General features: G+C 50.1%; 6 protein-coding genes across 6 annotated transcripts; 4 read left to right on the top strand and 2 right to left on the bottom strand.

Annotated features, from left to right (window-relative positions):
• Window positions 1–700: 700 nt before the first annotated feature.
• M438DRAFT_346734 (putative DUF341 family oxidoreductase) lies at window positions 701–2323 on the top strand. The gene is made up of 4 exons (XM_029905750.1): window positions 701–883; window positions 937–1039; window positions 1088–1531; window positions 1584–2323. Exons 1-4 carry the CDS (start codon window positions 842–844, stop codon window positions 1841–1843), a joined length of 849 nt encoding a protein of 282 aa, XP_029759281.1. The 5' UTR covers window positions 701–841; the 3' UTR covers window positions 1844–2323.
• A 276-nt stretch (window positions 2324–2599) lies between these two features.
• Window positions 2600–4075, top strand: M438DRAFT_366474 (uncharacterized protein; the record flags this gene model as incomplete). Its single annotated transcript, XM_029907880.1, has 1 exon — window positions 2600–4075. One exon carries the CDS (start codon window positions 2600–2602, stop codon window positions 4073–4075), a length of 1476 nt encoding a protein of 491 aa, XP_029759280.1.
• Window positions 4076–4172: 97 nt separating this feature from the next.
• M438DRAFT_41116 (uncharacterized protein) lies at window positions 4173–5148 on the top strand. Its single transcript, XM_029910084.1, has 3 exons — window positions 4173–4417; window positions 4480–4819; window positions 4884–5148. The coding sequence occupies exons 1-2, from the start codon at window positions 4270–4272 to the stop codon at window positions 4758–4760; spliced, it is 429 nt and encodes a 142-aa protein (XP_029759279.1). The 5' UTR covers window positions 4173–4269; the 3' UTR covers window positions 4761–4819; window positions 4884–5148.
• Window positions 5149–5601: 453 nt separating this feature from the next.
• M438DRAFT_346730 (uncharacterized protein) lies at window positions 5602–7055 on the bottom strand. The gene is made up of 3 exons (XM_029905749.1): window positions 6872–7055; window positions 6444–6818; window positions 5602–6392 (listed from the first exon to the last, which is right to left on the bottom strand). The coding sequence occupies exons 1-3, from the start codon at window positions 6911–6913 to the stop codon at window positions 5988–5990; spliced, it is 822 nt and encodes a 273-aa protein (XP_029759278.1). The 5' UTR covers window positions 6914–7055; the 3' UTR covers window positions 5602–5987.
• A 329-nt stretch (window positions 7056–7384) lies between these two features.
• On the bottom strand, window positions 7385–8173 carry M438DRAFT_346729 (TOM13-domain-containing protein). Its single transcript, XM_029905748.1, has 2 exons — window positions 7758–8173; window positions 7385–7708 (listed from the first exon to the last, which is right to left on the bottom strand). The coding sequence occupies exons 1-2, from the start codon at window positions 8022–8024 to the stop codon at window positions 7598–7600; spliced, it is 378 nt and encodes a 125-aa protein (XP_029759277.1). The 5' UTR covers window positions 8025–8173; the 3' UTR covers window positions 7385–7597.
• Window positions 8174–9220: 1047 nt separating this feature from the next.
• Window positions 9221–13717, top strand: M438DRAFT_406695 (uncharacterized protein). Its single transcript, XM_029909862.1, has 5 exons — window positions 9221–10302; window positions 10352–10522; window positions 10572–10596; window positions 10646–11218; window positions 11279–13717. The coding sequence occupies exons 1-5, from the start codon at window positions 9231–9233 to the stop codon at window positions 13599–13601; spliced, it is 4164 nt and encodes a 1387-aa protein (XP_029759475.1). The 5' UTR covers window positions 9221–9230; the 3' UTR covers window positions 13602–13717.
• The last annotated feature ends 366 nt before the right edge of the window (window positions 13718–14083 follow it).

Genomic DNA, 14083 nt, shown 5'->3' with positions numbered 1-14083 from the left:
TGAGGGCACAGGCTGCATTCTCAACGTTGATACGGAGCTATTTCGTAAGAAGTGGTCAAAAGTCCGTGACTATACCAGCGCGGTATTATCGCCTCCAGTCCTCTCGGCCGAATCCTTGGTCCTCGATGTTCGATCAAGACCTCCAAACGACGACAACGAGGCCGCTAGACCAAGGGATTGTGTGTCGGAATAGCGGTGTTAGGCTGGAAGGGTCTACAAGCTTTCGCTTTAGTAAACAACCTGCATGGACACGAATTGCCGTTCTGTTGATCGTCCACAAAGGGTCGCTGATCACTTCCGACTAACGAGGAAGAGGCATTTGACATGTGGAAAGAAGACAGGGACAACAACGCTCGAAGGATTGGGAAGGAAAGTGCAAGCCGGAGAAACAACGGCGCTCGACGAACAGACCACCTCTTGTACAGTGCGCCTCCAGTTTTCGGATCTATCCACATCTCCCACCAATCGGCAGCACAAGCCATTCTGCGAACTAACTTTCTCTCTTCTCGCCTACATGGAAGCTATGTACGGGCGTAAAAGGGACCGACTCGATTAGAACATACTTCATGCAAGACATCATTGATAGACACAGCTCTGAATGATCTTATCTGCCTTTCTCAACCACGACCTATGTCAAAGTGGAGTCTTGCCGATCACCCATGTGTCTCATCCTTTTCTCCTATGTGATTGATAACGGGCGGAAGGAATAGGTCTGAACGGTTTGAAGAGGGACCTTCAATGAGCCCTGGGATTCTTCGAGTCAGTGGTGGATTCTTTTGTCTTTCCAGATTCTGTATTTCCAATCCATCATCCTACTCAACACACCAGAACATAGCTCAACATGAAGTTTTTATGCTTACACGGCGCCTATGGCAACATCCCGGTAGGTCAGGTACGGTCAAACATCAATGTGTTTACTGACCAGGAATAAAACAGGCTGCGAAAGTCCAGCTAGGACCGATGATAGATATCCTTGAGGCTGATGGAGCGGCATCCTTTGATTTCATCCAAGGCCGTGTACCAGTGACACCACCTCCAGGTAAGAAATCTTGACCACCCGCACTGAACGAGACTAACATGGTATCAGGCTTCGAGTCGTATTTTGGACCGGGACCACACTTTCGTTTCTTGAGAGACCGAGGTGAAGCTGAGGCTTCGGCAGTCGAGGGCATCAGAGTGTTCCCAGAAGCTGACACCCCTGAGGATGCTCTACGTGCTCTCATGCCAGCGGGAGAAGCGAAGATCGGATTTGCTGGAGCTAGAGAAGCTGCCTTGGAGCAACTCTATGAGGCACTCGACGCTGACCCTGAAATTTGCGGAGTTGTTGGCTACAGTGAGGGTGCATCTGCAGCAGCAACCTTGATCTACGACGAGCAAGAACGAATGAGATCCGAAGGGTACGTTCCCAGGATCAAAGCTGCCATTTTCTTCATGGGATGGCCTGCCTTGACAAGCGAGAGTGTACCGGCATTGTCGGACGAGATTGAAGACCTGCTTGAGGTTCACTCTTTGCACATTATCGGGGCGAACGGTATGTCCAGCAATCAGAGCAATTGTTGATAGTCATGAGCTGACTCTTGTAGATCCGTACAAAGATGGCGCACTTGCCTTGTATAACCTGTTCGACGATAACATGGCTATCTTCTTCGATAGTGCAGGCGGTCATACCATTCCTCGTCATGGCAAATTGTTACAAGAGCTGGCCGAAGCGGTAAAAGGGCTGATTGTCAACGTGCATGAAGATGACTCTGTACAACTCCCAGAGCCAGTGAAGGTAGCCAAGCGTTTGGATTCGGCTGTCAACATTCCTGACTTGAGTGCGCTCAAGCTCTCCCATCCGTGATGGAGCAGCTCCAGGAAGAGGTTAGGAATGAATTAGCTCCGAGCAGCTCGAACCACCATCACAATGTTATACCAGATTCAACGTCCACGAAGTACTGAGAAAGCGCTGGCTGTAAGACCTGTAGCTAGCACTTGAGTTCCCTACGCGTCAGATGCAATTTCGCCAGGTTCCCTCGAACATAGTGAAGCCTTCTGAGGTGCGCGTAGTTGGTAACGCGGGACAAGACTCGTCACAAGCTCTGGCGTTTCGTGTGAGGAGATTGGTACACGCACTGGCCGACTGAACATCGGCATCGTGAGGGTTGTTTGGACGCGCGAGAAAAGAGGAAAGTGTCAATGGTGCGCCAGCCCATATTGGCAGTTTATGATTGTGGCGATCGTGATAGCAGATAGAAGCGCGCGCCTAAAACCGACTAGTCTTAGTTTGGTACCCATCATTGGAATGTCCATCGTGTGTTTGACCATCCAAGGCGGAAGGAATGTATTTCGGACAGAGAAGATTGTTGTATATTCATCCCGAGCATATTCCTCGCCACGCACGAGGTTTTGTGTATGGGAGAGCAGAACTTGTTTGTTGGCATCATGCTTGGTTTGGTGTTGGAGCTAGCCTCACTGGGCACTGATCGAGGTGGCGCGAAATCCTCGCGTGACAGTCGCGTCACCACCTACATCGCCGCTGCACCACTTTGCTCATGAGATACAATCTTGACAGGGGAACCATCTGCCAATCCTCAATTGCTTTGACATAGTTATCGTCATGGCTTATACGACACTCTTGTCTCTCGGCCCAGAGATTCACAGTATTATTGCCTCACAGTTGAGCTCCCACGACTTTGGCCATCTCCGCTCAACCTGTAAAGAGCTGTGCAATCGACTTGGGGCACAGTTCGCGGAGCAATGTTTTGCGGAAAGGCGATTTCTCTTTACGCAGGATAGTCTGCAAGGTCTGGTTGATCTCACTGCTCATAAAGTGTTTGCACCTCACATCAAGAAAATCCTCTTTGGCTCTGGAAGGCTTTCTATCTATCCAAGCTGTCCACACTGGATCACCGAAGACGAAATGGACGCGGAAGCCCTGCGTCTGCGTCAGCTCTACGTGGCGGCGGCAAAGAAGCAAGAGGCGTTCATCGCCTCCAAGCAGCACATTAGAATGATGCACGCCGCTTTGAGAAATCTCAAGAAATATATTGGCAAGAAGAAGTACAACAACCGGGTCACTCTTGGTATCTTTGACGTGGCTGGAGAGATTGCTACATCCAAAGGATCTCACTATTGCCACCACAGTGTTACATACTTCAGAACTGCTTACGGCTTCGACAAATTCTTGGGCGAGCTATCTGAGTTTCAAAAATGGGGCGAAGCGGGCCTGGATCCGGTAGAAGAATGGTATCTGAACCCTCTCGACACGACAAGGGATATCCGGCAGGCTTGCAACAAGGCAAACTTCGAATGGAACAGCATGGAACTTGATTGTATCTGGCACCAAAGCTTTCCGTTCGCCTCTACCAATGGATGGTTTACTGTGGATGATGGCTGTAGCTCACAAGCTCATGTCCACCTGGCTATCGGTATGCTGGATCACGAGGAATATGGAGATGCAGATCTCTGCGTCAAAGTGTCGAGAGGCTACGAGTCTGAGCTGCGGATCATGACAAAGAACAGACGTCTGGAGTTTCGAGTCAAAGCTGGCGACACAAAAGACGAGCCAGCCTTCAGGGGCGTCAGCGAAGAGTATGGGAAAATTTCCAAGGACTTTGGAAAAGATGTTTTCCAGGAACTGCGACTGCAAGATTGCGTGGTCGGGCTTCGCCGCCTGTGCAATTTCTTCGTTGCACATGCAAAGACGTTGCGCAGAGTCGAGCTTGTCAATGTCAGACTGGATGTCACAGACCGATGGGCCACCGAAGATTGCGCTTCAGGCACACCACTTACGCTGTTGAAGTGCATCAGAGAGAAGCTCAAGCTAGACAGTCTGATCTGCAATAACCTGCGTTGCAATACTAGCGAAGGAATCTTTCCAAGTAACGAATATGCAACATTCATCAAAGGGCCTGCTGAATGGGACGGTACAAGGTATATCACGGAGACAATGAATGTTTTGATTGGGTCCGATAACAAGGATTGGAAAGAGGAGGCGACTGGATGGGATCAGGTTGAGGTCGATGAAGAGTATCACCTGGACGATTACAGTCTTGACTTTGAGGACTTTCCAAGACATCGCAGAGGGTCATGAACCATCAGCCTTCCCAATGTCGCAGAGTTACTCTTTAGAGCAAGAACAATGGCCGTCAGCTAAAAGCACCACAAAGGAGCAGCAATCAAACATGACGGAGTATTTAATGCGAGATTCCAACTTATGAAGCCAATTCACTCCCATCATCGACCGCCAACCCACAGTCAACATCCGCAGGAAGCATTGCCGCTCCAATGGACATTGACCTCAGCTCTCCCAAATACTACAGTGATGGTGAAGGCGACCAACCTCCCGATGATCTGCTCCCCCACTCCAAAAGAGCACCCGACGATATCTTCCTCACACACCTGAACGAAGTCTACAACCGCTACGTCGACAGAGGTTCTTTTCCCCCATTCCTCACCAATTTCTCAGTCGCTAATCCCAAACCTTTTTCCCTACAGACCAACACTTGATCTCCCTCCCCAAAGGCTACACAATGTACTACTGCAATCTCGTGATTCATGGCATTCGTCAAAGCGATGGCTTTCGCTCTACCCACATCTTCGGCCATCCCAAGGGTTCTTATAGGTGTTGGAAACAATTCGCTGTGCATGTTGCTAGTATTGTCAAGGGCGATTTGGAGAATTGTGCATGTTCGCTTTGTGTAGAGAGGGAGCCACCTGACTTGTTGAAAAAGGGGGAAAAGGAAGTCAAGATTAAGAAGGAAGAATTGAGTGATTGATTGTTGTGGGAGGGCGCGTTTGGGGATGATGTGGAGAGGGTGTTATTTTGCCGGTGCTGGTAGGTTCACGAGAACTAAAGGGTTAAGGAGAAGCTTTCCTGACAAAGGCCTCGTCGGACCAAGGGATCGCAGAGCGGAGGATAGAGACGAGAGGAGATGTCCGTTTACTGCGATCACATACATGGAACCTCAGAACTGAATGGACGTCGATAACCCAAAAGTGAAGGAGGCAACAAGCAACGAAACACAATAGAAAGTGAACAATGGAACCAAACAACACAAACTAGACTAAACGAACCGAGCATAACAGTGCCGAACAGACGTGTATCCACATTATCCTCCACGATCCACCGTCGGCCAATCAACCAAGTCGTCGACTCGTCCACGACACATCGCCTTCCATCATCCATCAACCAAATCGACAACCCGTCAAGATGACAAACGCACCTAACAATCCTCGTTCCGCCCCGGCGCTCGCTCCGCGCACCGCCAAAAACACGTTCATCGTCGACGATCTCCCAACCCGCAGTATCGATCTCAGCGCCCCTCAATACCGCAGCGATGGCGACTTGATCAACATCGCCGGATATCCACCAAGACAATCTGATGAGATCTTCCTCTCTCTTCTCACCAAAATCTTCAACGACAATCCCAGGCTGGTCAAAAAACTAGGTCAGTGATTCCTAACCTTCACCTTTCCCATCACCTTGCCATGTTCGGAACACACAAACTTACACCATCACGCGCAGGCTACCATCCCACCTTCACCTCCGCCCCACCCACAGGATTCTTCCTCGTCAACTTTTCCAAAATCGACAAGTTGCAATTTCCTGCCGAGTACTTGAGCGAGTCTTCAAAGCGGGGAATGATGCAAGTGGTGGGTCATCCAAGCGACATGGCGTATTCGAGACTGGAAGATTTTGCTGTGCATGTCTTTTGGATCGTGGTTGGAAAGGTTGGCTATTGTGATTGTGTTTTGTGTGTAAAGGGTAATGGGTTTGATTGAGAGGGATGAGACAATGAGATATTTGGATGCCTGAGATCCGAGATCCGAGGTTTCTCAGGGTTTGAGAAAGGAAGGTAACAGAGGAATTGAATGAGACACGAACAAAGATGCTGCGGCTTGCATATTCTACAGCAAGGGTATCGAAACTGGACAGAGACAAAAGAGGCAGGAGTTCCGAGACAAAAACTCATGTCTTCTTCCCAATCAGGGGATCGACATGGCTAGTAGTCCATGTCTCTGCCACCGCCACTCCTCCTCTTATCTCCTCTCCTCTGCTTCTTATCCGGACAATCCTTCTGCAAATGTCCCTTTTGACCACATACATGACAAGCCATATTCGCCATAGCAGCCTGTTTACCTCTGATGGCGGCATTCGAGATTCCTCCTACTTTGTTGAGGTTGATGTCTCTGCTTCTTCGTCGCTCGGCCATTTGTTTTGTCCGTGCTTCTTCTGCTTTTCGTTGTTGTTTGCGTTCGGCGCGAAGTTTGGCTGCTGCTTCTTTGCGTTCGGCTTTGATCAGGAGGTCGGCTTCGGATAGGTCTTCGTCATCTTCTGAGGATTCTGATTCTTCGTCGTCTTCGTCGTCTTCGGATTCTGAGGATGAGAGGTCGGGGTTGTGTTGGCGCTGGAGGTTGTCAGTATGCGCAATGTCGGACTCGGGGTATGAAGTGCTTACCTCGACAGCCTTGTTGAACTTTCCAAAACTCCTTCTTCCTGCCATGCCTGCGCTTTGTTCCTCCTCTTCATCGTCACTCTCAGGTATCGGTGCGCCCGAGTCAATGGCGCCGTATCCAGCTTCTACAATGCGCAATGAAGATGCAGTGTTTTGTGGTTTGTCGTCGCTCACACTGAGCACCCATTTTGTCTCTCCAGCTTCGGCGGCGGCGCGTTCGATGAAGGCGTTCTTCTTCGCTTCCTCGGCGGCTGCGGCTTCTTGGAATGCGCGGACATCGGGGTCGACTGCTGCTTCTGTTCTTTGACGCTTGGAAGGTCTTGTGCCGTCTGGAGTCGTGGGTGTAGTTGGTGTTGATGCTGATGCGCGTTGCATGAACTGAATGTCTTGATTAGTTTGGAGATGTAGTGGTAAGCGACGGGACTGCGAACCTTCATGTTCAGCAAACGCGACGACATGTTTTTGCCCGACATGGTTGATGAGTGGGTGGACTGTTTTCAAGATGTTGTTTTGTTGCTTGTCGCAAACATGTCTTTGCCCGAAAGATTTCTTGAATCTTGATCTCGAAGGGAAGCTGTGACGCGGATGAATGTCGGAGACCGGCGAGAACGACGGGAGGCTCGGCCCGCTGCCTTCGGAATCTTTTCCGCTACGCTACCTGGTCTTGAGGTCCTTGGTTCTTCTACGGTGACACTCCAGTAATCTTCACTCTCTTCTAGCCATGTTCAATTATCACTTGCGGAGGTGTTCTCGACAGGGACTGCTCTTCTAACATCAATCCTGGGATCGACAAGTGTCTCTGAAAGGTCGACGTCGAGTTTACTGGGAAGAGCTGCTGAAAGTCATGCTCTAGAGAGGACTGTCGTCTCAAGCAGGCGACCAGATTTCGACCACTGGCTCTTCTGAAGATAAGAGCCGTCTGTAGAGCTTCCAAACTTACTAAAGTGGCCGGCAAGAGACATCTCAGATGGGTATAAGAAAGAGGTAGAGAAGGGTGTGGTGAATGAGATATATTGACATGCTTCTTCGCAGAAAGCTTGAAGTTGAGAAAACGGGAAACGATAACAAGGAAGAAAAGACCATCAACGCCGACTCCTCTCCATGCTGTAATGCAAAATCCAGGCGTACGTGATTTGTAAATGTCGTCATTTCCATTCTTATTCCAAGCTCGTGTAGGCGTCCATCTCTTGTCCATTGCGTCTTCTCTTCTCGATAGGGTCTGTTCGCATCTCGACTCCAGGTCCAACTCGTCTGTGCGAGGGGAAGATCTATCACTGTCAGTATCTTGTCTTTGATATCCTCTCTTCCATATCTGACCTTTGTGTTTGACCAGCCAAAGCGGAAGGCAAGCTCATTGGCGAACAGCTCGCCGAAGCCCAGCATGAGGCCGTTGACGAAAGGGAGGAGGAGGTTGATGGCGGCGCCCCGCGCCAGACCCCAGAAGGTAGGTGGGGAGTAGAGAATCAAGGGTGATGCTGAGTCTGAGGAAGGCGATGAAGGCGATGAGATGTCGGGCTGATCGTATGTCTCGCTGTCTGACTGCATCGTCATGGAGTCGTAGATGTCGCGCTGGTCGGCTGCCATGATGTCGACTTGTGGATGTCTGGTAGTGTTTCCAAGCAGGTGAAGCAGGTGCTCGGTCGGCGGTGATGTGGTAGAAGGCTCGATGTAGAGGGGCAAGGCTCGTATGCAAGATGCTCCTGTCAAGTCCGTCAATGTCGTTGGTTGTCTGTTGCGTCTGTCGCAAGATGGCTCTCGTCTGGCCGTCGACTGTCTTCCCCGGTGCCCGCAATCCGAGGATGTTCCGTTCGGTCTTGGCGTTGTCATGACGCGCTCCTCTCGGTGGTCGATCCGACGCTTCTGCACTCGTAGACAGCATGAAGTCGTGCAAGTCGAATGCTTACGATCTGGAGAAGCTACGATGAAGCTCTTCGAAATACGAAGCTCTCAGCCATGCAGTTGGATCAGGGCGTCGTGGAAGTGGCGTCTCTTGTGGCAGCCGTGCCTGACTAAATGCGAATCAGGCCTCCGATCATAAGTACGGTAGTCTTCATCAATCATCAGAGGCAAGTCTGTTTTTACACTCATCAACTACATCAGCATGAAATTCTCCCCTGACCACTTTTATCCCCTGTTCGTGACCGCCGATGTGTCGCTCACTGTAAGTGCCCACGATCTAACCTCCAACAAACCACCTCTTCTCATGCACAAAGGCGATCAATCATGTTGGAAAGCGCCCTCAACGAGGGATTCTCTCCCGGTTACTTCTGGGGAAGTGACTGGTTCCTGATCGAACATCCTGATCAGCACGACTTCTCGGGTCCGACGATGCCTCTCCGCGAGCACCTTGATAATGGCTCTCTTAATGCCTCAAATGATGAGCTCCAACAATTTATCAATGTCAAACTTCTCGGTCATGCTCGAGCAATGTACAGTGCCGTGTCGCTTTACGGCGTCATCGACCAACACACTGCCGAAGACAACACCGTCTCTGCGCTTTTGAAATGTTGACGAACTCTGTCTTCAAGAAGGACATGTTCGACGAACATGGGATTGGAAGATCCATCCTTCGCCAGTAGCATCTCTACTTGTTTCACGCCTTGACGGCCACAATCTGATGTCTGGATCAGATCACGGCGCTTATCTGAATGCCTTATTCTAAATTTAGAGACTTGCATGGAAGCTGCATTTCCCCGCTCTCTTATCTGTACTCGACCTCCCCATCCTCGTTCATTCCAAACTTTCCACTGTTGCGTAGATCTCACGAGGTTCTAGCCTGGTGCTACCGTCATGGCTAGCTCACAGCAACGCGAGACTCCCTCCCCTGACGATGGTCAAGCAGAAATCAATCGCGCCGACCAGTATACCATCGGCTGGATCTGCGCCTTGCCGATCGAGCTGGCAGCAGCTGTAAAGATGCTGGACCAAGAACATCAACGTCTGCCGCTACCTTCCAGCGATGATAACTCCTACCGTTTCGGATGCATCGGTGACCACAACATCGTTATTGGTTGTCTTCCATCGGGTCGTACTGGTCTCGTTTCTGCCTCCAGTGTTGCTGTACAGATGATGTCCGCGTTTCGTCAAATTCGCGTGGGTCTGATGGTTGGTATAGGAGGGGGTGTACCCAGTGAAGACAATGATATTCGCTTGGGCGATATCGTTGTGAGCCATCCTAATGGCCAACATGGTGGAGTGGCCCAATACGACTTTGGCAAGGCTCGTCCTGATGGAATCTTCGAGCGTACAGGATCTTTGAACGCTCCACCAAATGCCCTCCTCACTGCTCTCACCGATGTTAGAGCCGCCGAAGAGATGGACGAGCTCAAGATAGTCGACTACCTTTCGCGACTGACTGACCGACTCCCACCATACGCGTACCCGTCGAAGCTTACTGACTGCCTGTTTCAACCACAGTACTCGCACGTTGGCGGGAGGAACTGCTTTGGATGCGGCTCTGAGAACTCGGTGGATCGCGAAGAGAGAGACACCAAAGAACCGAGAATCCATTATGGCACCATCGCTTCTGGTAATAGGGTCATGAAAGATGCAATTGAGAGGGACAAAATCAGCCAAGATTTGGGTGGCGTTCTCTGCTTTGAGATGGAAGCCGCAGGCTTGATGAACAATTTTCCATGTCTGGTCATCCGCGGTATTTCGGATTACTCCGACTCTCACAAAAATGATGGCTGGCAACGTTACGCATCCGCTACTGCCGCCGCGTTTGCTAAGGACCTTCTATATCATCTTGCTTCTACCAGGATCAATCAGATTGAGCCCATTAGCCAAGCTATGAATCAGATGGCTTCGATGCTGACCAGGAATTTCGAGATGGTTGAACGAACGAACCAAGAGATTGGCAGTACGTTATAGCTTAGTTATTGTCGGACCGCTACTCACGTCTCTTGAAGGAGCCAACGAACGGGAGATTTTAGAGTGGTTGTCACCCTCGCTGAAGCTTTCAAGAATTCAAAATGTCACCCGAGATTGTCGAGTACATGAAACCGGAAACTGGTTCATACAAGACTCTAGGTATTCTACATGGTTCCAAGCCGGTGGCCTGGTCTGGTTGCATGGTGTTGGTGAGTTTATCTGGACGATTTCGTCCGAGACAAAGCTGACACACTCCAGCGGGTTGTGGAAAAACCGTGCTGAGGCATGTATCTTTCTATACCCTTTCCAAGCTTGCGTCTAACAAGATTCAGCTCCAGAATCATCGATGATCTCAAAGAACGATGTATATCACTATCAAACACTCGGATTGCGTACTGGTACTTCCAATTCAGCGATTCATCAACACAGGACATATCTTATATGCTTCGTTCCATTCTCAGACAGCTGGCTTCCTCCCCTTTGCCAGGTCGACTTCGTCGCCTTTGGAGCCAGCATTGCCAGAACCAGAGTGAACCTTCCCGCGCTGAACTGCTCGACGTGATCTCAGACATTGTGAATCGCCATGAAGTAGTTTGCCTGGTGCTCGACGCGCTAGACGAATATCCAGCCGATAAGTCTCCCGGAAGGCTCACTCTACTAGAGACCATCCAACAATTGATGATCTTGTGTGCCCCGTCTTTACGTTGTTTAGTCACCAGCAGAAGGGAACCCGATATCTGGAAGTCACTCCAGAGTGTCGCTTCCTGTGTCATCGATATTGAACCGGCCATCAAGGAAGATGTCGCGAAACTTGTAGCCTTTGCCCTCCAGCAATACTCAATTCGACGATGGGGCGATACAATTCTCGACTTGATTGCCACGAAGCTACTCGACGCAGAAGAAAGGTAGGGACAATCGGTGGTTTTGTGGTCGACTCTGGCTAATAAACTGAACAGGAGATTCAGGTGGACAGATCTTCAGATCAGGCGACTTTGTGCCTGTCCAACAGAAGATGACTTATTGACTGCTCTCGACACGATTCCAGAATCTTTGGAGGAAGCCTATCATCAAGCATTGGCAACGATACCGAGCACCCTGCAGGAGCGAGTCAGGAAAATCCTGATCTGGTTAGCATCGTCTTTTCGAGAGATGACATCTCGTGAGATCGCCGCGGTTGTCTCGTTCCCCTTTGTCGACGATGTTCTGAAAATCTGCACAAGCCTTCTGGTCACGGTGATAGATGGGGATACCCATGAGACGATCAAACTCGCCCACTTTACTGTGAAAGAGTTCTTGATAGTTCAACAAATCTACGATGAGAGCCTTTACTGGTACAAGTTTACAGCTCAGCTAGCACATCGCTGCATCACCGACCAAATCATCCACTACGTCTTCCCATCTTCGATATCATTTCCCAAGGCTCTCCGTCCTTACGCAGAAGGATTCTGGTTGGCTCATGCTAGACAAAACGACGCAACCACGGATTGGGCCGAGACTCAGCTTCTGGTCGATTGCATCCTCAAACATGACAACATCTTGTTCAGAGATTGGCTGAGGGCCAATCATCCTGCGGAGGCCTGTGCGCAATCGCCGCTCTACTATGCATCCTTGCTCGGCCTTGAGGTAAGCGTCATGAATCTCTGGCGAGAGCTACTCCCCGGCAGAAACGAGAACGAGATCCTTGGAAGTACAGTCACCACTGCCGCTAGAATGGGTCATGTGAAAATCGTCCGGTGGCTAGTCGGGCAAAGTCAGGATGTCACCAGCTACATAGACCTCCCTCGCATCGTGGAATGTCTGCGGGTCAACATTCACGAAACACTGTGCGACCTTTTGCAAAAGAGGCCAAAGATATCGCTTTCGGCTGGAGCGATTTATGCTGCTACTAAGAATACTTCAGGTGAAGTCATCTTGGAAGTGCTTCTTGACCAAGAGCTGGTCACACTAGCAATCACTGAAGACATCATCGAAGCAGCTGCACACAATCACTGGAACCGTAAAATCTTGGATATGCTTGTGTGGAGGCGAGTCAGAGAATTTCCCGTCACTCTTCGAGCATTACTAGCTGTCGCTAAAACTTCTTTACTGGCGCTAGAGATGCTCATGGATCATCGCAGAGATGACATAAGCTTCAGGGACCACGACTACTCAGCCCTCGCCTTGGAGCAATCGGTTTATACACTTCAAAAATTGCTCTCTCAAGGAGTCAATGTTCCTATCACCCCAGCACTGATAAAGTCGGTGGCTCGATCGCCTTGCGGATCTGAGATGCTGGAACTCCTTCTCGATCATTGCGCGCCAACACATTCACTCTCGAAACGCGAAGTATATGCAGTAGCAGCATGCTTCGATCTCAAGATTCTCATCAGGTTGATGGCTTTCCAGTGGGATGAGGACGTCAATCTCAATGACCTTTCTCAATGCATAGCTTACAGCTGCTACATTGAACCCCCAAAGCGGACCAGGCTGTCCGAACGTGCTTTTGATCGTTTCGGCAAGGTCCATAGAGACTACCGCCCGACACTGAGGCGCCCGAGTCCAGATGTTAAGAACACTGCTCTGAGATTGCTGTTGGTGAAAGCTGGGTCCACGTTACGCTTCACTAAGGAATTCTTTAGCCTTGTCGCAACCCGTTTTGCAATTATGCTAGACCATTCTGTAGGCGAGCCTATCTTTGCTGACGCCACTGGCCACTCAAAGATGCTTAATCCGTCCGACTTCTTAGTATGCATCAATCGACAAGCTTCCGAACATCGTATCCCTGAGGAACTTCTGTGTTACCTGCAATCTATGTGGAAGTTCGATATATCATCTGACTCTTCCAGCACCCAACCCGATCCGCATTCATCGAAACAAGGAGACTCGGTGAGCATATTTGTCGAATCGTATCCAGCCTTGCTTCAACACCATATATATTCTGACGCGGATTATGATTCGCAGTTCACCGTCTTCCTTCCATCAGTATCAATTTCAAAGGAGTCGGACCACATAACTGCTGTAGATGACCCTGATCTGATAGAACCGGAGGGTCATGCGCTCAAGACTTCTGATCTGTATGTGCCTGTTTGTGAGCCATATCAGTGCCAAATGGCGCAATGCGCTGAGCTTCCAAGCTTCATATACTCTTTTGATCTGCTTCGCCATCAACGCGAAGTTCACGGTATGCATGGCGGCCCTGAAGAGCAGCTCTTCTGTCCTGTCGAGCACTGTAAGCGACACACCGCGCAGGGATTCACGCGTCGTGAGAACCTGGAGGAGCATCTTCGCCGGGTGCATAAGCTTCGATAGTACAGGGGCTGCTGCGCAAGACATTTGCATATCTGGTCTAACCCCACCTGATCACGATTTTGAAGATTTATTCCAAGCGAATTAACACAAGCGCCTGAGATTTGGGAGTCACAGTGAGGCTCAGGGTAAATACAGATGTCCTGATAGAGATGCTTTTCGTGGGTCTGCTACATGTACCAAGTGCTCTTCGCCTCAGAATAGTGCATGGTATCTTGGGCCCAACAATGAGGTCCTTTGCAAAGCCTGTGTTTGGGATCTGGAGCTTCACGAGCATCTATCGCTACTTGCGTGGCATGGGCAGCCGTGGTGACACGACGGAAGAGGAACGGCTAGGTATAGCGCCAAGAATGTCTCCATCTCCTGATCTCGCTGTCAAGATCGCCATGGGCTTGAAGTTAAGACTCGCCGCCATGCTGCATATAGGCGCGATTCAAAGGTGGAAACGTCTCAAGTCTAGGAGAAAGTGCTTGGTTGGATGGGAC

Source organism: Aureobasidium pullulans, assembly GCF_000721785.1.
Source record: "Aureobasidium pullulans EXF-150 unplaced genomic scaffold scaffold_12, whole genome shotgun sequence".
NCBI classification, from domain to species: Eukaryota; Fungi; Ascomycota; class Dothideomycetes; order Dothideales; family Saccotheciaceae; genus Aureobasidium; species Aureobasidium pullulans.
This window is presented reverse-complemented; position numbering and strand designations above follow the sequence as displayed.

What these genes read in the sequence shown, in the direction of transcription:
- M438DRAFT_346734 (XM_029905750.1), top strand. Translation starts at nt 842, where the DNA reads ATGAAGTTTTTATGCTTACACGGCGCCTATGGCAACATCCCG. An exon ending in GCGCCTATGGCAACATCCCG is followed by an intron (nt 884 to 936) that starts GTAGGTCAGGTA and finishes GGAATAAAACAG; the next exon opens with GCTGCGAAAGTCCAGCTAGG. An exon ending in ACCAGTGACACCACCTCCAG is followed by an intron (nt 1,040 to 1,087) that starts GTAAGAAATCTT and finishes ACATGGTATCAG; the next exon opens with GCTTCGAGTCGTATTTTGGA.
- M438DRAFT_41116 (XM_029910084.1), top strand. Translation starts at nt 4,270, where the DNA reads ATGGACATTGACCTCAGCTCTCCCAAATACTACAGTGATGGTGAAGGC. An exon ending in CAACCGCTACGTCGACAGAG is followed by an intron (nt 4,418 to 4,479) that starts GTTCTTTTCCCC and finishes TTTTCCCTACAG; the next exon opens with ACCAACACTTGATCTCCCTC.
- M438DRAFT_346730 (XM_029905749.1), bottom strand. Translation starts at nt 6,913, where the DNA reads ATGTCGGGCAAAAACATGTCGTCGCGTTTGCTGAACATGAAG. An exon ending in CGCGTTTGCTGAACATGAAG is followed by an intron (nt 6,819 to 6,871) that starts GTTCGCAGTCCC and finishes CAAGACATTCAG; the next exon opens with TTCATGCAACGCGCATCAGC. An exon ending in AGTTCAACAAGGCTGTCGAG is followed by an intron (nt 6,393 to 6,443) that starts GTAAGCACTTCA and finishes GACAACCTCCAG; the next exon opens with CGCCAACACAACCCCGACCT.
- M438DRAFT_346729 (XM_029905748.1), bottom strand. Translation starts at nt 8,024, where the DNA reads ATGGCAGCCGACCAGCGCGACATCTACGACTCCATGACGATGCAGTCA. An exon ending in TTGGCTGGTCAAACACAAAG is followed by an intron (nt 7,709 to 7,757) that starts GTCAGATATGGA and finishes TGACAGTGATAG; the next exon opens with ATCTTCCCCTCGCACAGACG.
- M438DRAFT_406695 (XM_029909862.1), top strand. Translation starts at nt 9,231, where the DNA reads ATGGCTAGCTCACAGCAACGCGAGACTCCCTCCCCTGACGATGGTCAA. An exon ending in AACGAACCAAGAGATTGGCA is followed by an intron (nt 10,303 to 10,351) that starts GTACGTTATAGC and finishes CGTCTCTTGAAG; the next exon opens with GAGCCAACGAACGGGAGATT. An exon ending in CTACTCGACGCAGAAGAAAG is followed by an intron (nt 11,219 to 11,278) that starts GTAGGGACAATC and finishes CAGGAGATTCAG; the next exon opens with GTGGACAGATCTTCAGATCA.